Raw genomic sequence first — 23,714 nt, 5'->3', positions numbered from 1 at the left:
CGGGAGTTGAAAGTCCGTGTTGCTCGGCGACAGCCCCAAAACATCACTGCTCTCGAGAAGATCTGCATGGAGGAATGGGCCAAAATACCAGCTACTGTGTGTGCAAACCTGGTAAAGACCTATAGTAAACGTTTGACCTCTGTTATTGCCAACAAAGGTTATGTTACAAAGTATTGAGTTGTATTTTTGTTATTGACCAAATACTTATTTTCCACCCTGATTTACGAATAAATTCTTTACAAATCCTACCATGTGGATTCATGGATTTTTTTTTCACATTCTGTGTCTCACAGTTGAAGTGTACCTCTGGTGCAAATTACTGACCTCTGTCATCATTTTAGGTGGGGGAACTTGCACAATCGGTGGCTGACTAAATACTTTTTTGCCCCACTGTATATATATATATAAAACTCAGAAACTAAACACATTTGTTAGATCAAATCCAATTTAAATAATTCCCATCAGTATAGGTTTCATAGCAGTATGCATATTTAAAATATTTGTAAAGGATTTGTCTGCAAAGAAAACTGTTTTTGGGTCACTTGTTAAAATATTTTTTGGTCTATATTAGTAAACAGTGTTGGGACTAACGCGTTATTAAGTAACGCGTTACAGTAACTACGTTATTATTGTGGTAACGAGCACGGTAACTAGTTATTATGCCAAAATCAGGAACGCGTTACTCGTTACTGGGATTTAGATTGGCTCGTTACTCGTTACTTCATGTAGTGGCTATCGCGGAGCTTCCACAGATTCAGTAACATTAGAAAGTGGTGGAGGCAGCAGGTGGATGAAGGAAAAGGGACGCAGAAGGAAAAGAGACCCGAGGCGGCCGCAGGTCCAAGTGTGAACTGAACTTCAGGTAAGAAGTTATGACCTGCAGTCCATCTGGGTCAGATATAAACCGAGTTTAGGTGGAGTTTATTTTCGTTGTGCTGACTTTTTCCGTACTGCGTGCTAGCTAGCATGACGGAGTTTCTATACAGCTGGATGGTGCTATGACGTTAATGATGTTGAACTTTATTTTGTTCATAAGTTATTAGAGTTGCCAACCATCCCGTCTGGTATTCAGAGAAAATATTACGCGTTTCTTATTGAGGTGAAAAGGAACAGTTTGTCCCGTAATTCAGCTACAATGGAAAAGGCACAAAGCTGGATTTATTCTGTGTCTTTGCTGCACAGCTGCCTCTTCTTCTCTCATTCTCCCCCTCCCTCTCCCGTTTCTACTTCAATCATGAAAACTGATCAGTGATCAGCTGATCGGCTCTCTTGTTTGTTTATCGCTCACTTTGCGCCGAAAGAGGAAACCAGCGGATGTCGCGCTAAACAACAGCAGCACGTTTAGTATTTAGTATTTATTTATTTATTGTCATTGTCAAGAACAATGAAATTGCGTTTGGGGCTTCCATACAACCCATCCATAAAATCTTACCAAACACTGCAACATTAATATATCACTTTAAGCATGCGCCAAGTCTGAATGAACGCAGTCACATAAATGCGACACCTGCTTGATCAGCTGTTGTTAGAATTTATTTAATATTAATTTCTAGTATCAGCTGATGTTTGCTGGAGCCACAGCTGCAAAAAAGATGCTGGTCATGATATGGTTTGGTTATCTGGTGAGAGGGAAACATGAAGATGAAACCAGGAGATGTCCTTACTGAATCATCAGAGCTGAACAGGTGATGGAGAAACAGGTTTACCTTTTAGGTGACATGAATGAGTTGAAGTTATGAACTGTTTCTGAGAGACAAATAACACCAGGATCCTTTTCTACGTAGCTGACAGCTGGTAACTGTGCAGGGGCGGGTCTAGCAAAGTGTTGCCAGGGGGCCAGGTAGGGCATTAACAGGGAGAGGGGGGCACAAAGAAATACTTTTCTTTCTTATTCTCATTTAAAATGTCTATCTTTTAAAAAATAATAATCTGAATCTTACAACAAACGATTGATAGATTGATGCATATATACCATCAAAACAGTGTACATCACTGTCACAACAGTGTTTATTTTCATTCAAAGGCTTTATGATTTTTCCTATAATGGTGGGCCGGTCTCTAGTCAAAATGCCTGGGACAATTTTCTGTCCCAGTCCAGCCCTGTATGCAGCTCATCTGCAGTCTGGTGTTACCTACATCTTCCTATTCAGAAGGCAGAATTTCCGAGTTCTGAGTACAATCAAAGCACCACGACTGCAGTTTTTGTGTTGATGTAAAAGGCGCACATGACACTGTGACGTAGGCTAGAATCATGGCAGCAGTCAATGACGGTCCAGGCGCGGGATTTCTCTAGTGGAAATATGCACATTATCTTTTCCTTTCTATTGGTAGGTGGCACAGTGCACTTGTGGCAAGTAAGCAAGCTAGAAGACTGGCAAAGTTATGGAAGCAATACATTAACAAGAGAATTATGAGTAAAACCAAAGTTACTTTCCCTAGTAACTAGTTACTTTGAAAGTAACGAGTAACTTGAAGTAACTGAGTTACTTTTGAGAGAAGTAACTAGTAATGTAACTAAGTTACTATTTTAAAGTAACTTACCCAACACTGTTAGTAACACACGGCAATGCAAGCTCCATATAGAGATGGCTCTACATAGTAAACTCTTCTCTTTTTGCACAATTCAAACATTTTTCACATAGAAATTGTTGCACTTTGTAAAAAACAAAATGAAACCTATTAACAGCAAGGATCACGTAACAGCAGTGTTCACTGTGTCTGAAAATTTGTGAACATGAGACATTTGTTTTCAGTATTTCATTACTTAAACCCGCGCTTTTCATTTAAAAAGGCTGTAGCGGAAAGTGTTTGTCTCTATAGTGACAAGACTTCCGGTTTTTCCTTCCCCACAACCCATTTTAAGATAAGATAAGATAAGATAAGATAAGATAAGATAAGATAACCTTTATTAGTCCCATGCTTGGGAAATTTGTTTTGCTACAGCAGTGGACAGTGCAAAGTTGCAAAGAAAAATTAGAGAAAATCACTGGAATAAGATATCAATAAGATACTGTACACAATAGGGTAGAATAAAATAAAATAAAATACTATATACAATAGAATAGAATAGAATAAAATACAAATGCTATATACAATATGAGTATAATACAACGATGCCAGAAAGAGTATTGCACTTAGTGTTATTGCACATGTGTGGATGTGTGTGTTTGATCAGTTGAAGGCTTTGTTGTGGAGTCTGACAGCAGTAGGGAGGAAAGACCTGGGAAAGCTCCAATGCCAGGCTGGTAGGCAAACTGAAGTGGATTCAGTGATGAGCTCACCAGGCGCCGAAGCTGAGTCAGGACCAGCCGCTCCAGGGTCTTCATCAGGTGGGATGTCAGGTCCTTAGGGCGTGAAGTCTTTGCCTTTTCGTTTTGTACATAACTGTTTTGGGGGCAAATAAAATGCAAATAGGGATTAAAACCGCAGAATTAATGATTACCGGTGCTGGAAATACTAGCGCTTGATGCAGTGTTTTGATTTTGTTGCCACTGGTACCCACAAAGCAATGCGCGAAAGTCACGTGGTCTGTCTGAGGTCCTTGGGGCGTGAAGTCTTTGGCACTGGTACAACACAGGAGGTTTTCCAGAGATGTGGGACTCTCCCCAGCCTCAGCCTCAGGTTGAAGAGGTGCTCCATCACCCCACACAGTCGGTCTGCGCAGGAAATCCTTTTCAAACATATTTTGAAATGCCTCCGAGTTTTATACACATAAGCGTAACTCGGCGATATTTTATTTTGCCACTTTGTAAAATAATATGGTTTGAATCAGCTAGTGATTGTTTTAAATATTTACGGCTTTAACTTTGAAGATTTTTTTTTTTTTACCGGAAATGATGTTGTTGTTGTTGTCAGCCCTGGTCAGCTGACCAGAGTTTTTGAGGCGGTCCATTAAGCGCCAAGGAAAGGCAGAAGCAACAGCGAAGGAGTCCACAGAGAAAGGTACATTTAAAATATTTTTACTTGAGCTACAGTTTGTATGGGTCGAGAAGGTTGCTCACGTTTCTTTTTGCACTTAGCTAGCATCTATTGTTAGGTCACGTGTAGGTGTTAACGAATAAAAGACAGCTTTTCGCCATTAACGACCCTTAAAATGAAGAGTGCCAACAAAAGAGCTGAATAATTTTACAATGAACACCGGGAGTCGCAAAAACTGCTGCTAGCAGGATACTTTGTTAAAAGAAGCGGCTCTTTAGTCTGTTTTTACTTACTGTTGCTTTTTCGTGGGTAAGCATCACGTGAATATTTGTTCCTCATCAGCACATCACGATTTTAAGATGCAAAGTCAGCTGTGTGCTTCACGTCAGTCGCCTTTAATGACCCGCTTTTTGACGTGATAAAGCCGTGCTAGTTTGAACCTGCTTTGTTTCGTTTGTCTGTTCCTGCCTGCGGTGTTCAAACACTTCAGGCAGCTTCTGTTCTGGTCTCATGAGCGGTCCTGCTTGCATCACTTGCCGCTTATTTTTAGCGTCTTTCATGTGATACTTTACTTTTAAAAAAGAGTAGAGACGCTTTATAAAATTGCCGAAAGCCAGTATTATGGTTCAACAAGAACATGCCCTAATATGATAATTGACATAAATGCTGACTTTTCCTTCTGATGGAGCATGATGGAGTGGGTTCAAATCCGTAGTTGCAGTGGCCCATTAAGAAATGGCATTGGTCTCCTTTGACAGTCCACAGCAGGTCACGATTGTCTATTTACTGTGAATGTTTACTGACCATACTGTGGTGACAAACACAGGATACTTATATTTTTTTTTATTTCTTACATGTTATAAAGAAACAGATGTGGAAGATGCAAGACTGAATGAAATTGATCATGTCAGGTGGCTGATTCACCGGAATTTCTGTCAGCGTCAGTGACCTCTCCAGACTATGGGCTCCGAGCAAACGTGGTTGACTTTTCCCATCTGTGGACAAGTTCTAAGAAAAGTAAGCGTTATAATAACAATATAATGTCAGTTCCTCAGTGAATTTGTTTTGTTCTCATATTTTTCTTCTTCTCCTCCTCCACAGCTTTCTGTTTAAAACTTCCTGCATTGGTGCTCTTCACTTTTGCAACCTTCGCTTTGTGAGTGTCCGGCACGCAGTCTGTGGAAATGGACGGTACAGGGCCTGTGCACCCCAGTCTTAACTCATCATATCTTCCTAATGCACTTGGTAACCATGATGAATCTGATGAGGAAGACGAAGAGAGCGAAGACCATAGCCTCTCTGCGTCTCTTCTCCCCCAAAATTCCCCACCACCTTTGGCTGTGCGCTATAGTCCAGAGGACTCGTACTATTTGGTGTACATCATTTTCTTTCTGATGGGCATTGGATCCCTGCTGCCTTGGAACTTTTTCATAACAGCTAAACACTACTGGCTCTATAAACTTAGCAACGACACTCATCACAGCGGCAACGAGGAGCAGCATTCAGACCTCAGTGTGAGTGCTTAACAAAGCGTGATATGCATGTTTTTCACAGGAAGAAACACATCTGGGCAATTCTGCATGCTTGTGACATGAAGCTGTTGCAACCCCGTCTGAGATCATATGACTTGCTGTCTTTTTGCATCTGATTGAATACCATTGCAGCCTGCTCCCAGGCATTGTGGAATTTGTTCATTTGTTCTCACTCATGGTGACACTTGTATGCATTAATGTGTAAGAAAAACATAAGTCTTGATTAATTTTTGATTTTGCAAGATAAACACTTGCTTATACTTGGAGGAAATGGCTATTACAGATTTATTTATTCGTTTCACCCTCCCCTTTCACTTCCTTTTTCTTTTGTGTGTCAGATGCCACATGCATCCATAACTCTCTGCTTTTATTCAAGTGAATACTGATTAAAAATGTTTTCTTTTATCTCTCTGTTCACAGGATTACTTTGAAAGTTATCTGTCCATAGCCTCCACTGTGCCCTCTGTGTTGTGTCTGATCCTCAACTACGTTTTTGTTAACAGGTTAGCTCCCCATACACACACACACACACACACACAGGTCAGTCCTCTCTGAGAGTTTTCTGTCTTTCACAGTTCAGCCTTGCTGTTCGGTTACTGGATGATTGGACGGTACAATGTCACATTTGTCCTGTCTAGGTTCTTAAAGGACAGGGCAGCGGTGATCTAATTTATGTTGGAACATTTGATCTAGTGTGTCTCTTCACCCTCTCTCTGGATTTTTGTTCAGCTGTGTTTATTATTGGGGTGGATAATTAAAGGCTAGCTGTGTCACATTAGGCCAGACTGCGTGTGTGCGTAATAGTTTATAACATGTTTAAACAACACAACAAAAGGAAAAAAAAAAGAAAAAAGTAAATCCATTGTGAATGGTCAAATGAGGATACATGTGACTTTTGCATCACTTTCAGCCTCTACACACATTTCTCAGGGAGATGGGTCACTTGACCAGAGGGTTTTACCATGGTAGCCTTGTGGATGGGTTCTGATGAATGGGGCCTTTTTGAGAGAACCTCAAATTTGGGGTGAAATCTGGTCAAGTGAAGTTGCCTTTCTCCCTTGTTGTCTTTGTTGTTTACTTCCAACTCTGATGGTTTCTCCTGCTCATGAACTTGAAAACAGTTACAGTGCTGTGGAAAAGCATTTTTCCCTTCCTGATTTCTTGGGGGTTTTTGGTAGTTTTTTTTTTTTTTTTTTTTTTTTTTTTGGCATATTCATCACATTTACATGTTTCAGATCATCAATATTAGTTTTTACATTCTCATTTCATTTCAACCCCTACACAGTTTCTCAGGGCGATGCATCTCTTGACCAAGGAGGAAACCACTGCTGGCCAAAAACAACACGAAGGCCCGTCTCACATTTAGCCAAAAAACATCTTGAAATCTTTTGTGAACTAACTAGACAAAAGTTGAACTTTTTGGAAGGTTTCAGTCCCGCTACATCTGACATTAAACTAACACAGCATTTCATGAAAATAACAACATATCAACAGTCAAACAGTGTAGTGTGATGGTCTCTGGTTGCTTTAGGACCTGGACAGTTTGTTGTAATTGTTGAGACCATGAATTTTTCTCTCCACCTGTAACTGGAAAATGTCCGGTAACTAGTTCAGTCCTGAAGCTCAGGCTCACTTGAGTTATGTAGCAGGACATTGATCCGAAGCACACTAGCAATTAAGTTTGTTTTTTTTGTTTATGTTATTTTCCTTTAATTAATATAATAATCATTTACAAACTGTATTATGGATCTTCTTTGATTATCTTTGGACTAATATTAAAATTTTGTTGATCTGAAACATATAAGTGTCATATATGCCCCAAAGAGCTAAAAGATTGGGCTGTTAGAGCGCTGTATGAAGGAAAATGTAAAAGCTGATTTGACATCCATGTTTATTTTTGTAAACCCAATTATGTTAACAGAGCTCAAAGATCTTTCTGCCTAATCCCAGTATGTGTTTGTGTGCATAGGGTGTCTTCAAGAATCCGAATCCTATCATCGCTGTTTGTGATCCTGTTTGTGTTCGCGGTGACCACAGCGCTGGTGAAGGTGGACACGTCAAACTACAGGATGGGATTCTTAGTCGTCACTCTGGTCAGTGTGGCCGTAGTCAGCGGAGCCTCCAACATCTTCTATGGTAGCATTTTCGGGATCAGTGGCCACTTTCCCATGAGGATCTCTCAGGCCCTCATATCAGGTAGAGATCTTATTCAAGTCAAGTTAGAGATGTCTTTTGTTGACACTGGTGTCTTTTATTAAAGTGCATGCTCACAAATATTTTCTCATGTTTTCAAATCCTGATTATGTGCTGCTTCATGAAGATGATTTCACTATATGTAGTAACTTCTTACGTCACATTGTACGAGTATAGTTTCAGTTTTCAGTTTTATTTGTCATATGCAAGTTAGCACAGGGTCAACACTGCAATGAAATGTGTTTGACGAGCAGCAGTCACTCAGCAGCATGGTACAGTAGAAGAAAATATAATAAAATAAATAGAAAAATAGTAAAGAGCAAAATATTAGAGAGATGTGGTAAAAGAGGAAAGATGACTAAATATATATGTATCTATAAATATAAATTAATGTATACTAGTGATTAAATAAGAATCTTGAAAAGAAATATGACGGGAGGGCAGATGGGATATTGCACAGGAATGAGCAGCAGAAAATTACAGTATTGCACTTTTTAAATATAAATATCAATAACAATAAAGTGGCGTGACCAGTGCAGATTAAACAGAGTACTTGTGAAGCTGCAGGGTAGCTTCTGAGTGCGTCCTGTGGACTGTGTTGTGTGTGTTTAAGTGTTGTGGTTGAGATGTCGTATGGCTTGGTGGTAAAAACTGTTTTTAAGTCTTGTAGTCCGAGCCGACAGACTCCTGTAACGTCTGCCAGATGGTAACAAGGAGAACAGCTGATGTGCTGGGTGGCTGTGGTCCTTGATGATGTTGTGTGCTTGACGGAGGCATCGCTGGAGATAAATGTCCTGAATGGCAGGAAGCCTCGTGCCAGTGATGTGCTCTGCTGCCTTCACCACCCTCTGTACTGATTTACGGCTGCTGGCAGAGCAGCTTCCGTACCAAACTGTGATGCAGCTCGTCAGCAAGCTCTTGATTGCACACCTGTAGAAATTTGAGGTGATTCATGCCAAACTTCCTCAGCCTCCTCAGGAAGTAAAGCCGCTGGCGAGCTTTCCTGACAGCAGTGTCTGTGTGAAGGGTCCAGGAGAAGTCCTCGGTGATGTTGACTCCAAGGAATTTGAAGCTGCTGACCCTTTCGACCTTGACACCGTTGATGTGGATGGGCTGGTGTTACCTGACTGGCCGTTTCCGGTAGTCCACTATCATTTATCTAGTTTTGCTGATGTTGAGAGTCAGGTTATTTTCCAGACACCTCCTCTCTATAGGCCGTCTCGTCGTTGTCTGTGATGAGGCCTACGATGGTTGTGTCATCCGCAAACTTGATGATGATGTTGGACTCATGTTTAGCAACACAGCCGTGTGTGAACAGGGAATATAGGAGGGGGCTAAGCACACAACCCTGTGGCGTACCTGTGTTCAGGATGAGTGATGAGGAGGTGTGCTTACCAACTCTCACCACCTGGGGCCTGTTTGTGAGGAAGTTTAGAATCCATCTGCAGGTTGGTGTTCCCAGCCCAAGGTCGACGAGCTTCGTGGCAAGTTTTGAGGGGATGATGGTGTTAAATGCCAAGCTGTAGTCAATGAAGAGCATCCTTGCATATGTATTCCCTTTTTCCAGGTGAGTGAGGGTGGTGTGCGTTGCCAGGGCGATGGCATCCTCTGTGGCTCTGTTTGTCCAATAGGCAAACTGAAGAGGGTCCAGTGTGTCAGGAAGGGAGGAGCAGATGTGACCTTTGACCAGCCGCTCCAGGCACTTCATGATGACTGATGTCAGTGCAACAGGACGGTAGTCATTCAGACAGGAGACCACTGATTTTTTGGGAACGGGAATGATGGTGGATGCTTTGAGGGACGTGGGGACCACTGACTGCCTCAGGGAGAGGTTGAAGATGTTGGTGAACACCTCTGCCAGCTCGTCTGCACACACTCTGAGTAGCCGGCCTGGGATGCTGTCCAGTCCTGGAGCTTTGTGAGGATTGACCTTTTTAAAGGTCCATCTCACAGCTTCTGTTTTCAGAGTTAAAGTTGCTGCCTCACTGTCCTCTTGAGGGTAGAGGATCTGCTCTCTGTTGTCTGCGTCAAAACGAGCATAGAAGTTGTTAAGCTCGTCTGCGAGAGATGCAGTGGGCTGAACACTGCCTGTGTTGTCCTTCTTGTAGTCAGTGATGCAGCGCAGTCCATTCCACAGTCGCCTGGTGTCAAAGCTGTGGTAGCTGGACTCCATTTTGTTCCTGTAGTCCTTTCTGGCCTTTTTTATGGACTTTCGGAGGTCGTACATGGCTGCTTTATATGCATCAGCATCCCCGGAGTTAAAGGCAGAGGTCTGCACTTTTAGCTTGGCGCGAACGTCTTTATTTACCCAGGGTTTCTGATTTGGATATATGCAGACAGTGGTTTTTGTGATGGTATCATCCATGCACTTTCCAATATATCCAATGACCGAGTCTGTGAGTTCATTGATGTTGCCATCAGCTGCATCCACAAATATCTGCCAGTCAGTTGTCTCAAAGCAGTCCTGCAGGACCTCCTCAGCCTCACTGTCCCATTTGTAAATAACCCTGGAAGCTGTTTTTTCCTGTTTCAGTCTTTGTCTGTATGCAGGCAGCAGCAGAATGGAACAATGGTCTGCCTTACCAAAAGCTGGGCAGGGAAGGGGTTTGTAGCACTCTTTGAATGGAGTGTAACAATGGTCCAATGTTTGATCACCTCTTGTGGGGAAGGAGATGTGCTGATAGTATTTGGGGAGAACCTTCTTCATGTTGGCTCTGTTGAAGTCTCCCAGAACCCTTATAGTAAAGATGGCCCCAATTTTTGAGTCCCTTTTTATTATATAACACACTGAATTAAGAATTTGGGATGCTGGATCACTGCCTCTCTTTCTCATTTCCTTTCAGCCTGCTTTCTAATAAAGCTTATAACATTTAAAAAGAAAACAAACAATCAATTTAAAGAGGCAACAATGCAAGACTTTTATCTACTGCACAATACTTAAACCAAGCTCCTTTTCTGCTTCAGGTCAGGCTATGGGAGGTACACTGAGTGCTTTAGCCTCAATAGCGGACCTAGCCATAGCTAAAGATGTGACAAACAGCGCTCTGGTCTATTTCCTCACGGCGGATGTCTTCATTCTGCTTTGCATCATCACATATTTGCTGTTGCCCAGGCTGGCATATTCAAGGTCAGTAGTTCTGGTTTCCATGTGGTTAAATACACCACCAACCACATCTGTATTTTGAATGTACAAATGTGCTCTTGTGTAGTTTATATCATTATTTGTGATTTCACCTGAACCAGTGTTCGTGTCATACACGGGGTGGGTTTAAAAACCCCTCAAAACCATTATAATAAATTAAGATCTGGAATGGGTTCTAAATTAACCTGTGCCAGTCATTTTCTGCATATTGTATTTTTAGTTAATGCATTAAATGCATGTGAAATAAATGTATTTAATGATGAAGCAACTATAAATCCATAATAATAATGAACCTGTTCCAATTCACCATTTTTATTCTTTAGACACTACATGGCATGCAGTAGTCCAGGTGGGATGAGCGAGGATGAAGGTGCTGGAAACAAAACCCCACCTTTGCGACCCATCCTTAAGAAGATTTGGCTGCTCGGACTGAGTGTCTTCTATGTCTTTTCTGTCTCCATCATGGTATTCCCTGCTGTATCCTCAGGAATACAGTCTGTTAACAAGGATAGTGGCAGCCCCTGGACAACCACTTACTTTGTGCCTCTTAGCTGTTTCCTCCTGTACAACGTAGCAGATTTATGTGGCAGGATGGCCACAGCCTGGCTGCAGGTCCCTGGTCCCACAAGTAAAGTCCTGCCTGTGCTGGTGCTGTGTCGCTCCGTTATGGTACCACTCCTCATGCTCTGTAACTACCAGCCAAGGGATCACCTCCTTACAGTAGTGTTCAATCATGATGCGTATCCGGTGCTCTTTAACTGCCTGCTGGGTCTCTCTAATGGCTACTTAGGCACACTGCCAATGATCTACGGCCCAAAGGTGGTACATCGAGAGCTGGCAGAGGCCACAGGAGTGATCATGTCTTTCTTTCTCGCTCTGGGACTGGCTGTTGGATCTGCATTGTCTGTGCTCATCGTGCACTATATCTGATCAGGCTGGTACACAGTAACCTGGTCATGTTCAGGTGAATCAGAACTGCAGCATGCACCAGTAAAGTCAGGTATCTGCTCAGGGGGAGTTGCCAATAAGCTTTTCACTTGACCAACATGCCTTAATTTCTTTATACCTCGCATTAATATGTTTACATTTATGAAGTGATTTGTAATCACTGCTGTCTATAAGAAACAGATTTTAAAATTTTTAAAAATCAGATGACAATTTTGGAGTACTCGGTAAATTGTAAAAATTATATTTACTTTTTTTTTTTAATAAGGCTTTGGGTGAAAATACTTGGTTAAAGGATTTCGAACATGTGGCTTGATCCTGTCTACCTGCTATGAACCTCGACACATCTTGATGAACAGTTTAAAAAACAAATCTACATGCTGTGGTTTGCCTTACTTCTCAATGCGTTTTGCTGTACTACATTACTACTGGCTGTATTGATGGACAACAAATAAAACTCTGGGAGAGGTTTTGTGTGAGGATCATTAGTTTTTAATACAAGTACACCATTGTCTTGTCAGAGACAGTTCCATACTTTCCTCACAGCTTCTTTAATCTGAGGCTCTAGCATTTTCTTCAGGTTGCAGCAGACAGCACACAAAGCTTTAGAGCAGAGCTGATCGAGTGCAGCAGCAAAGAATAGGCCCAGCAAAGACTCAAACACCCACTGGATGGTGTGTATATTGGACTTTATTTGTATTGCTATGACGTTTTACACATTTTCCTACTAATAAATACTATTTTTTATCATGTAGAAAAACAGACTGAAATTGGACTCTTAAAGATATCTCAGCAATTAAATGTGTGAGCATCTTTTTACAGGTTCAGTCCACACAACACCATCTAATAATCAGAAGGTTGGTGTTTTCATCCGTAGCTGCTCCAGTCTGCATGCCAAATTTCCTTGGGCAAGATACTAAATGTCACTTTGATGGGTGGATCCACTGGAGTGTGAACATTAGAAAGCATTAAAAGTAAAGGACTTGTATAAATGAGGAATGCTGTGTGAAGATTTGGGTGCTAAGGCTGAGTAGAAAAGCGCTATACAAGAACCAGTCCTTTCACCATAGTAAGTTTGAGGGAAATTCCAGTCACAATACAAGGAAAAAAACCAAACAATAGATTGGGAATCGCTTTATTTGTTAAAAAGTTTGCACTGTAACAATTACCTCAGCGTTTCAAGCAGACATTTAATTCTGAGAAGTTTAGTGCATTAGAAGCACACAGATTTACAAACAGTTAAAGAGTGAACTCAAATTACACTGATTAACCTCCAGTGTTAGCTCATAAAAACAAATCTCTACAAAATATGTTTCAGAGAAATTTATTACTGCAGATTTACAGATCAACTAATGAACTGAATCATTTGTATTTGCAAAGAGTACTACCATAGAGAAGAAAGCAAATGTGAAAATTGTGTTCTTATTTTCACCTCTCCCAGTAAAAGAAAAACCAAGTGCAACTCAAACGATGCCAATTTTGAAAAGCAGACAGTGAAGCAATTGTGTGCCACTATACATGTAATTACTCCCCCCTGCCCAATAATCCAATACTTTGTTGGAGGGGGAAAAGAAGAAAACACTAGTCCCTTTCCACCATAACATCATTTAAAATATCAAAGTTAATTTAAACACAAAAATGAACAGTGGGATGCAGCACTAGAGTATTTCTGTTTAATTCCCTACAGGTCAGTTTGTATGGGTCGTCCTCTATACCCACACATGGCGTTGGCAATGAGCCACGGCCTGAAAGACAAAAACAAGTGGTTGTAGAGACGTATTAGAATAAGGTTGAGCTTAAACAGTTTACAATCAGTTCCAGTGGCATTTTGACACCAAATGGTTAATAAGATACCCAAAAATATGTTCAAATTTCAAACTACTCACATTGCACTGTTGTGCGGTCTCCATGTTCTTGCACCAGAATGAAGGTCCCCAGCTGCACCGCTCTGTCCCCAGCAGTCTGTGTGCAGCACCAGGGCAAGCTCCCAATTTCTAGAACACACGCAAAAAAGACCTCAGACGTTAAAAACTAAGCTGCAGGTATGCAGTTTAAGCCATAACAATCTCATTTACTGCTAATGACCAAAAATGTATACATTTCAGCATTCGATGTAAGCTGTATGGTTTTTGGAGTTAAAAACATTCCTATTTCAGCGTTTAATCATTTAAAGTCCAGTGAAACATACTACCAGTTAACTTTATTATCATTTTGAAATAAGTAATCCTTTTACCATGCACACAAAGTCTGGGTCAAGCATCTCGAGCAGCAGCTGGACAAGAATTGGCTCATACTGTTGGACCAACTGGTCACACTGTTGACAAACCACAGTTAAAATGTAAGGGTGTCACATGAGGACAGGTAAAAGAGTTCCACAAGATTAATTAGCACATCTACTCACCTCAGTCTTGTAAGAGTCAGGCAGAAAGTTGCATACTTTTCTCACAGCTTCCTCAATCTCAGCCTCTGTTGCATTCTTCTCCAGGATGCCGTCGATGTAACTGACTGCAGCTTTACACACCTCACAGTAGCCTCCGACCTTAAAGCGGGGCTTGTCAAGTGCAACTATGAAACAGTTTTAGGAGTGATTATCCATCCATGTATTTAAATGCTTAAATGTTTAGCCCTGCAACAGCCTGGCAATCTGTCCAGCGATGCCTCTTGCCTTAGGGTAGCTAGGATAGGCTCCAGCTAGCTAAAGCACAATGTACATCTGCATAGAGCGTGCTCTGAAGACTAAGAACTTACCAACATATGCACGTCCTTGACCATTGCAAAGTCCCAGCACTGTGCAGACAGTTTTGGGATCAGCCTCCTGCACAAGCAGATCAATGATAGCCTGACCATATGTCTCAATCAGATCCTTGCACTGGGAACTCAAAGAGGAGGGCAGGATTGAGCACACTTGCTCCACAGCGTGAATAATCTCCTCCTGCACAGGACAGACAGGTTAGTCGGTCAGCAGAGCAAACCACACCAGTATTATGTTGGCAGCAGTTTGTAGCTTATTTTTATGATCATACTGGACATATTAAGTGTTACACAGCCCACCTCTGTAGAATGTTGCTGCACCATGCTCTCCAACTGTTTCATCACATACTCGCAGATGGTACAGGTTGGGGAATCACGGACACGGACCATGGGCTGGACACAGGGTATGGCTCATTAGCATGTGCAATACACTGCTATACGACCAGTCTTTAATTATCTTTTTTTTTTTAAATAAAATAAATATCAAATACAAAAATCACGATTAACCACTGTACACTATCCAACATACTATACCTTGCCAGACGTTTCTGCAGCAGAGTCTACCTTAGTGGCAGGGAAAAGCTTGGCGGCAGGGAAAACCTTGGCGGCGGGCACAGTCTTAGCGGCCTGAAGTGTCATCATGGGAATGGATTTCTTCGTTCCAGCACAAAAGCCAGCAAAGGCACAGATTTCTCTGGGTTGCTGAGGAAGGAAGCAACACAATTACTCAGGATTAAAAGCCAAAGTTTTTGTTTTGGTAAGTAATTTAAAGTAAAGTTTCATGCTTATAGCATAAAAATTCCACATTGCCACCCATGCAATATGCAGGAGTTTTTATGCACATACACCTACTACATCTTTGTTTTACCAGCACACACACTGCAATATACACACACACACACACACACACTCATGGTGGCACAAACTGTCATTTCAGGTGCAGCATGAAGAACCAGGAAAGACCGGTGCACCTCATAGCTGACTTGATTCTTTAAACTAACATAACCTAGGCACATATCACAAGAACCAAGTAAAGTGCATGCTCTGACTGTGGCCCTACTCCATAGTGTTCAAACAGGCACCAAAGTGTCAGGTCATTAACCAAACAAGCCCAGTGTTCAAAAAAAGTATAATTAGACCATCATTCGCACGTGTCTCAAGAGCTAAGGGTTAAAAGGCTACAGGCTGAACACAGAATGACCTACCTGTTCCTGGGGAGCAGCATACAAAACCCAGAGTAGGAGAAAACAGAGCAAAAAGAGATGAATGGAGAGGAGAAAAGTAACAAAGGAACACAGGCGAAAACAAACAAAGTAAGAAGATAAAATTTGAAAGGAGAACAAGCAAACATGACCAAGTTTAAGTCAGCAGGCCAGGTGGTGCTGTTCTACAAAAATGTATTGCTGCATTTGCTTCTAAGCTTAAGTACTACAATGAAATAACTATTAAAGCCACATTGTAGCTTCAAGAAGTCAAACAGAAGGTTAAAGCACATCATCAAAAGGAACCAGAAGACTCACCATAGACATGAGCTGCTGAACAACCAGGGTTCCATACTGGCTAACATATTGCTTACACTGCAAAGACAGAAGTATAGGTATTAGAAAAGCTTTGTTTTTCTCCCTCCTGGGTGTGGTGAAGAAACCCACACATGGGATATTTACCTGGTCAGCCAAGCCTGGCCCCAGCATATCACACTGCTTCTCAATATTCTCAATGAGAGAGTCGATAAATGAAGAATTGGCTTTGGCCTCTGCCTGAGCATCAGTCAGCAGTTTGATGCAGTCCTCGCACACCGTATCACTTTCCTACAAAGAAGACAGGCAAGTTTCAGTGCCAAATAAAGAGTACACTTAACAGCAGGTAAATGGCCTGCATTTGTATAGCGCTTTTCTAGTCCATAGGACCCCAAAGCGCTTTACACTACATTCAGTCATTCACCCATTCACACACACACACACATTCACACACTGGCGATGGCAAGCTACATTGTAGCCACAGCTGCCCTGGGGCGCACTGACAGAGGCGAGGCTGCCGGACACAGGCGCCACCAGGCCCTCTGACCACCACCAGTAGGCAAACATGGGGTTAGTATCTTGCCCAAGGATATTTGACATGCAGCCAGGATGCAGCCTGGGATCGAACCACCGACCTTATGATTAGTGGCTGACCTGCTCTGCCACCTGAGCTACAGCCACCCTGTTGTTGAGGACATTTCAAGCTTACCTGCTTTGGAGACTCTTGTTTGGAAGCCTCCTCTTTGTGGTTCTCCAGAGGATAAAGGAGCCCGGGCACATTGAAGAGGAAGGGAGACACTTGCTGGGAAAGGTCAACTTGAGGTATTTCATTGGACAAGAGCTGCTGCTGGGCCTGAACCTTAGCCAGGGCTGCCTGCTGTGACTGACAGAGTCCCATGGCTGCGCACACCACGCCAGGATCATCCTAATAAACACAACTTCATATTACTTTCAATACCTTCCCCATTTTAAACTCCCTTTGACCAAAACACTTTGCTTCCACACACATTAGCCTAAAGAGAAGTGAAATCCTTTAATTCGACTGTGCTTAAAAAATAAAAAAAATAAAAAAAAATAAAAAAAAGCCTGCATTTCCTGTGCGAACAAACTGGTTTAGTAAATACTAAATGGATTCTCCTTTCTCTCCCCCCCCCAAGAATGCTGTAGCAGGTGTGCGTTAAGACAACTATACTAAATGCTCCTAGTCATGGGTTTAGTATTGCACAATGACTACTCTGTTCCCATTTTGAGTTAAAACTCATTTCCCCATCAATAGCCCTTTTTAAGCTGGGTGCACTCTGGTCACACAACCACTTGTGTTTCCCTTTAGAAAGAAAGAACTAACAGATGGGGTATTTACTTACAGTCCTAATAAGAGCAGAATGATAAATGCACAGACAAAGCAAACGATGTTTAAAAGAATCTATGGGTTATATTTGAAAGCATTCAATATGGTTCAAAATGTAAACCTTATGACAGTATAACTCTAAGGCAAACTCAATAATGAATGTTTTTTTGTCCAAATGCTAAAAGCCCAGATGGCCGCCTATATTTAAAGTGAAAGCTTGCACAAACAGATTCAAGAAGCTCACCAGTTCTCCCTCGATGATTCCCATGAGAATGGGGAAGTAGTCATCCACCCTCTCTTTGCACTCTTTACTCAAATCTTGATCAGGGATGAGTTGGCAGGCCTTCTCCAGGTACCCTAGGACCTCAGCCTGCAGTCACAGAAATATGCAAATACCAATGTTTAAATCTTAGTGTGGTTGCAGGAAACTCTTATTTAAAAAAAAAAAAACAACAACAAAAAAAAAAAAACCCAAGTTGTGGATCTTTTGGCCTTACCTCAGTGGCATTCTCCTTCAGTACTTGCCCAACCACAGTCAGAACCTCTTTACACAGCTCACATGGCACAGATTTCTGAAACCAGAGTATTGAGTGTGTAAATAAAAAGCTGCTAAAAATGTTTTAAGTAAACCAAAGATCCCAATACAAAAAAAATAAATTCATGTTTGCCTAACTACACATTTCAATGTAGGAGAAAGCAGAACAGAACAGTTTGCCATTTGGGGAATTAAAAAAATATATATACACAGGTCACTCACCATCTGGGGCTTGTTCCACACATTCTGCTGGCAGTGAGTCACAGCTCCACACAGAGATGCAGTTTTCACATTGTTACACCAGTAGGGGGGGCCACGAGCACACTGCTCAGTGCCCAGCAGAGGAGTTGCCACCGCTGTGAAGAGGACAACGAGTCATGCTTTGACAGACAATTTATACTTTTGTGTTAAATCATCACCTCAAACCAAGGAATACTGATGATAGTAGCAACATGAGTGCTCACGAATGTAAGCAAATTCCTGGACGGAGATAACTTTAGCTATCAGAATGGACGTGAGGGAATGTACAAAGAAGTGGAAGAACTTGAGGGACAAATATTTGCCTCTGTGGTGAAAGGATAAAAATAGGACTACAATAAAGAGTGGGGACTCTGGGGCAAAAAAAAAAAGAAAAAAAAGAAAAAAAAAAAAAGAAATATATTATAATATAAATATATATTTGGTGTCAGCCATGACACCAAATATAAGACTAGGACAACCTCTGACAGGCAACAGTGTCAGACACCACTTACATAGGTTACATCTTAAACCTTTACAGAGATTCACTGCAGAAATCTAAAGCAGCAGTTACAGAGAGATCAAAAAGCAATCTCATAACAAAATCATATTCCTCGGCAAGTTCACCACTGCTGTATATGACAGCAATGGAAACCGATACATTTGTTTTTCAGGGTTGTCATTTTCTTCTTTTATGTTATACTTCAACTATGTTTAAAGTTTTAAAATAGGCTAAACTAGCTCGATTAGACCAAAAATACAAAGTATGACTTTATCAAGCAGGACTTCATACCACAGAAAGGAAATTCAAGGCCAACTTCCTCAACTGAAAGTATGATTTCAATAAGACACTGCCCTGCAGGTTGAATTTTAAACAACTCTGTAAAGATGACTGACAAAAGGTCAGCTGTTAACCATGTCGGCTGAGTTCTAAGAGGTTTTTCAGAAAGTAGTGAGGGGTTTTTTGTTGTCGTTTTTTGTCGTGTGTTTCTATGTTTTGTCTGTGTTTCAGCACCCTTGTCTCTCCATACTAATAAAGCTCACTTAAAACCAAGATAATTTACAAATCACTGAGGATTGTGGGTTGCTAAGGTTTATGACCATTAATGGGGGGGGGGCTAAAACCCTATTAGCATGTCTATCTCTGGCATGACCACATCAGGGGAATTTAATTGCTCACTCGTGCATCACAATTGCAGAAGTAGGAATCGGGGGAGGTGGGTGAGGGGTTGTGTGTATAGCTCAATGCAAAAAAGAAGCCTTTACTGTTCTTCATGTTTGCTGAAGTGAAAAAGTGATGCAGGAAGGCATGTTTTGCATGCAGTGTTTCCTGTTTTGCCCATTAATGGTTTTGAAATGAAGATCCAAACTATCTGCATGTCACAAAACCTACATTTGAAAAATTGTGACAAACTAAAAGTAAGCTTACACTCACTGATTATTGGATTTCAAGGCCAGTGAGCAGACTTGAGTGATAACGGCCAAGAATGAGCAACGAAGGACAGGCTGAACCAGCAAACCTTCAATCACCAGCTACAGTGTATGCAGGGTCACATGCTTTTTATACAAAATGACAAGCTGTTCTGACACAGACAACAATAGAAACTGCCTGTTCTGCATTTTATGGCAAGAAAAAGTTTTACAGTAAGTCAACAAATTCTGTGTGACCTAAAAGCCTACATTTGGGTTTCTATAAAGTCAAGAAAAGAAAGAAAGAAAGAAAACAACAGAAAAACACTTGAGGTGAGTAATCACGATCACATGACCCAGTAAAGCACAACAGGCTTTAAGCAGGATTCAGATTGGATTTTGCAATATCAGCATGTAACCTGTGGTATAAACCTGTTTAATGAGACAGGCTACACTGTTTTTGTGATCCAAACCACCAACTATCAGCAGAAAGTACACGACACATGTTAAACAATATGACTAAGCCCAAAACATGCGGGAGTAGGAATGCCAATGCAGGAATGTGGATGTAAAACACTGAAGTTAGGTTTCACCCAGAAATTCAGGTGAAACTAAGCAGTAACTAAAGCAAAGAAGTCTGTGTGTGAATAAAACAGCCCTGCCAATGGTCAGTAAGGAAACCAGGCTTCTGTCATGATAGTCCATAGTCCAAATGGCACATTTGGTTTCATTGCAGAAATAAACGGTTGGTATTGGTGACACAGTTTTATCACAATATAAGGATAAACCCATGAACACGACTCAAAGTGAAGCACAAGTATAGGTCCCGTTCCAAAATCCCCTAAAAGAAACAAAGACTGAAAAGAAAGTTTCAAATTCAACATTTCGGTGTGGGTGAAACGAAAGTGTTGCTTTAGTAGATCAAACGTAAACTTCCCCTTCAACATTACCAGTAGTCAACAAAGCACCAGATACTGTACATAGCCTGGGCTAAACAGGGGTCTACAACAGTTAACTGACTGATCGGTTTTCTATTGTAGTGTTCTACCATATTTATACACGTAAACGCTATTTTTAGGTAACTGATGTAGCAACGTTAGTTAGCTGAAAAAGCTAGTTAGCATTAGCTGAAAAGCTTGAGTTAGCACAGCTAAGGCCAACGGTAAAACAAACTTCAAAGTCACGCGGTTAAAGATTCACTTGACATCGCTTTAAATATGTCTATAAAACTTGTAGAATATTATTTATATATTATATACTGAAAACAAAATCCCAGGTTACTTTATTAACAAATAAATAAAAAATAATTCCCGGTATACGCTTCCGCCTATTGATGTTAAAACGCACATAGTTACACAACCAAAATCTGTCGAAATCAGGTCACCTATAGTGTTAAAAAAAAAACGCGCACACACACACACACATTATTTGTCTACTTCTGTTAATACTACCTGAGGACACCAAAAGAAGAGTTAGGAGCAGCATGACTGCGCTGTTTTCCGAGCCCTGTGTTTGTGTTGGTTGTCGGGGAGGATTGACTGGAGAAGGGCGAGCACTGCAATGCAGAGCGCGAGGGTGTTGATGCCTTTATGGTTCACGGTCAGCTGATCGAAACATGTGACTCTCAGCCTACCGTCATAGTACCTCGAAACGCCGATTGGGGGGTTGTTTTGTTTTGTTGTTGTTTTTAATTCAAACACACTTGTGAGCAACCAGAACTTTTGACTAAACAGATTTTTAAGTAGTTGTAATATTTGTACAGATATCTAGGGGAAATGCATAGTTTCTACAGTGAGGGCTCCGTGGTGGGCCAAGAAAGTAGTCAACAATTTTTAGTTAATAAAGAATTTGAAGTTGAAAGTTAATCAAATAAATACATTTAGTTTTGATTGTTGAAATGTGGACAGAATATCGAGTAATCAAAATGTATGCATTTAAATTCTACATATAAATTCCCCTCTTACCCCTATGGGTGGGCCTATCGTTCAAGCTTTGGTCCTCTAGCAAAGGTCTGGGAGCTTGAGGGTCTTGCGCTCTTCTGGACGGAGATCTTGGATGTTGTTCCTGGAATCTGCTAGAGCCACTCGCCTAGCTTGCGTGTCACTGCACCGAGCACTCCGATGCTGTCATTAGGTAAAACTACATCTATCACTGTAGCCATCTTCTTCTGCTTGTCTAACACTACAATGTCTGGTTGGTTAGCCATCACCAGTTTGTATCTGGAAGTCCCACAGCATCTTGGCTTGGTCATTCTCAACCACCCTAGTGGGTGTGTCCCATCTTGACCTCAGCACTTCCACGCCATACTCGCCACAGATGTTCCTGTATACAATGGTTATGGTGTTCCATGTATGCCCAGCCTGCTAGCATCTTACAGTCTATAATTATGTGCTATTACTTTTTTGTTTATTATATTTATATTATACAGTTGGATGCAAAAGTTTGGGCAACCTTGTTAATAGTCATTAATTTGCTGTATAAATCGTTGGTTGTTACAATAAAAATGTCAGTTAAATATATCATATAGGAAACACACACAGTGATATCTTATTAGTGAAATGACGTTTATTGGATTTATAGAAAGTGTGAAATAATTGTTTAAACAAAATCAGGCAGGTGCATAAATTTGGGCACTGTTGTCATTTTATTGATTCCAAAACCTTTAGAACTAATCATTGGAACTCAAATTGCCTTGGTAAGCTCAGTGACCCCTGACCTAAATACACAGGTGAATCCAATAATGAGAACGAGTATTTAAGGAGGTCAATTTTAAGTTTCCCTCCTCTTTTAATTTTCTCTGAAGAGTAGCAACATGGGGGTCTCAAAACAACTCTCAAATGACCTGAAGACAAAGCTTGTTCACCATCATGGTTCAGGGTAAGGATACAGAAAGCTGTCTCAGAGATTTAAGCTGTCTGTTTCAACAGTTTGGAACATATTGAGAAAATGGAAGACCACAGGCTCAGTTCAAGTTAAGGCTCGAAGTGGCAGACCAAGAAAAATCTCGGATAGACAGAAGCAACGAATGGTGAGAACAGTCAGTCAACCCACAGACCAGCACCAAAGACCTACAACAGCATCTTGCAGCAGATGGAGTCACTGTGCATCATTTAACCATTCGGCGTACTTTACACAAGAAGATGCTGTATGCTAGTGTGATGCAGAGGAAGCCTTTTCTCTGCCCACAGCACAAACAGAGCCGCTTGAGGTATGCTAAAGCAAATTTGAACAAGCCAGCTTCATTCTGGAATAAGGTGCTGTGGACTGATGAAAGTAAAATTGAGTTATTTGGGCATAACAAGGGGCGTTATGCATGGAGGAAAAAGAACTCAGCATTCAAAGTAAAACACCTGCTACCTACAGTAAAATACGGTGGTGGTTCCATCATGCTGTGGGGCTGTGTGGCCAGTGCAGAAACTGGGAATCTTGTCAAAGTTGAGAGACGCATGGATTCCACTCAGTATCAGCAGATTCTGGAGACCAATGTCCAGGAATCAGTGACAAAGCTGAAGCTGCGCCGGGGCTGGATCTTTCAACAAGACAACGACCCGAAACTCTTCTCAAAATCTACTAAGGCATTCATGCAGAGGAACAAGTACAATGTTCTAGAATGGCCATTTCAGTCCCCAGACCTGAATATTATTGAAAATCTGTGGTGTGAGTTAAAAAGAGCTGTCCATGTTCGAAAGCCATCGGACCTGAATTAACTAGCAATGTTTTATAAAGAGGAATGGTTCAAAATACCTTCTACCACAACCCAGACTCTCATTGGAACCTACAGGAAGCGTTTAGAGGTTGTAATTTCTGCAAAAGGCGAATCTACTAAATATTGATTTCATTTCTTTTTTTTGTGGTTCCCAAATTTATGTACCTGCCTGATTTTGTTTAAACAATTATTGCACACTCTCTGTAAGTCCAATAAACTTCATTTCACTTCTCAAATATCACTGTGTGTCTCTTATATATATTTAACTGACATTTTCTTTTATTGCAACAACCAACGATTTATACAGGAAAATAATGACCATTAAGAAGGTTGCCCAAACTTTTGCATCCACTGTATATACATAAAGACATCAGTTAAGTTGGCTGGCTCTTTTGTTAGTAACCTGGTTAATTCAATGTTGTCTTACACAAAATAAATACCATGATTGTGTACTTATACTTTAATTGAGATTTAGGCAAC

At 41.1% G+C, this 23,714-nt stretch overlaps 2 protein-coding genes across 2 annotated transcripts; one reads left to right on the top strand and one right to left on the bottom strand.

The window, feature by feature from the left end:
• Positions 1-3,645: 3,645 nt before the first annotated feature.
• On the top strand, positions 3,646-12,199 carry slc29a3 (solute carrier family 29 member 3). The gene is made up of 7 exons (XM_085297214.1): positions 3,646-3,942; positions 4,784-4,935; positions 5,020-5,432; positions 5,871-5,953; positions 7,420-7,646; positions 10,608-10,770; positions 11,109-12,199. The coding sequence occupies exons 3-7, from the start codon at positions 5,103-5,105 to the stop codon at positions 11,713-11,715; spliced, it is 1,410 nt and encodes a 469-aa protein (XP_085153340.1). The 5' UTR covers positions 3,646-3,942; positions 4,784-4,935; positions 5,020-5,102; the 3' UTR covers positions 11,716-12,199.
• A 649-nt stretch (positions 12,200-12,848) lies between these two features.
• psap (prosaposin) lies at positions 12,849-21,139 on the bottom strand. Its single transcript, XM_085297213.1, has 14 exons — positions 20,980-21,139; positions 18,104-18,237; positions 17,844-17,918; positions 17,591-17,716; positions 16,708-16,923; positions 16,146-16,289; positions 16,002-16,058; positions 15,016-15,183; positions 14,782-14,874; positions 14,479-14,662; positions 14,132-14,295; positions 13,964-14,044; positions 13,617-13,724; positions 12,849-13,475 (listed from the first exon to the last, which is right to left on the bottom strand). The coding sequence occupies exons 1-14, from the start codon at positions 21,011-21,013 to the stop codon at positions 13,440-13,442; spliced, it is 1,620 nt and encodes a 539-aa protein (XP_085153339.1). The 5' UTR covers positions 21,014-21,139; the 3' UTR covers positions 12,849-13,439.
• Between the last annotated feature and the right edge of the window lie 2,575 nt (positions 21,140-23,714).

Source organism: Mchenga conophoros, linkage group LG13 (assembly GCF_057382185.1).
Source record: "Mchenga conophoros isolate Kocher_MC1m ecotype Shallow Benthic linkage group LG13, M_conophoros_male_GT1.1, whole genome shotgun sequence".
Taxonomy (NCBI): domain Eukaryota; kingdom Metazoa; phylum Chordata; class Actinopteri; order Cichliformes; family Cichlidae; genus Mchenga; species Mchenga conophoros.
Note: the sequence above shows the minus strand (reverse complement) of the source record. Positions and strands in the feature narration are given on the sequence as shown.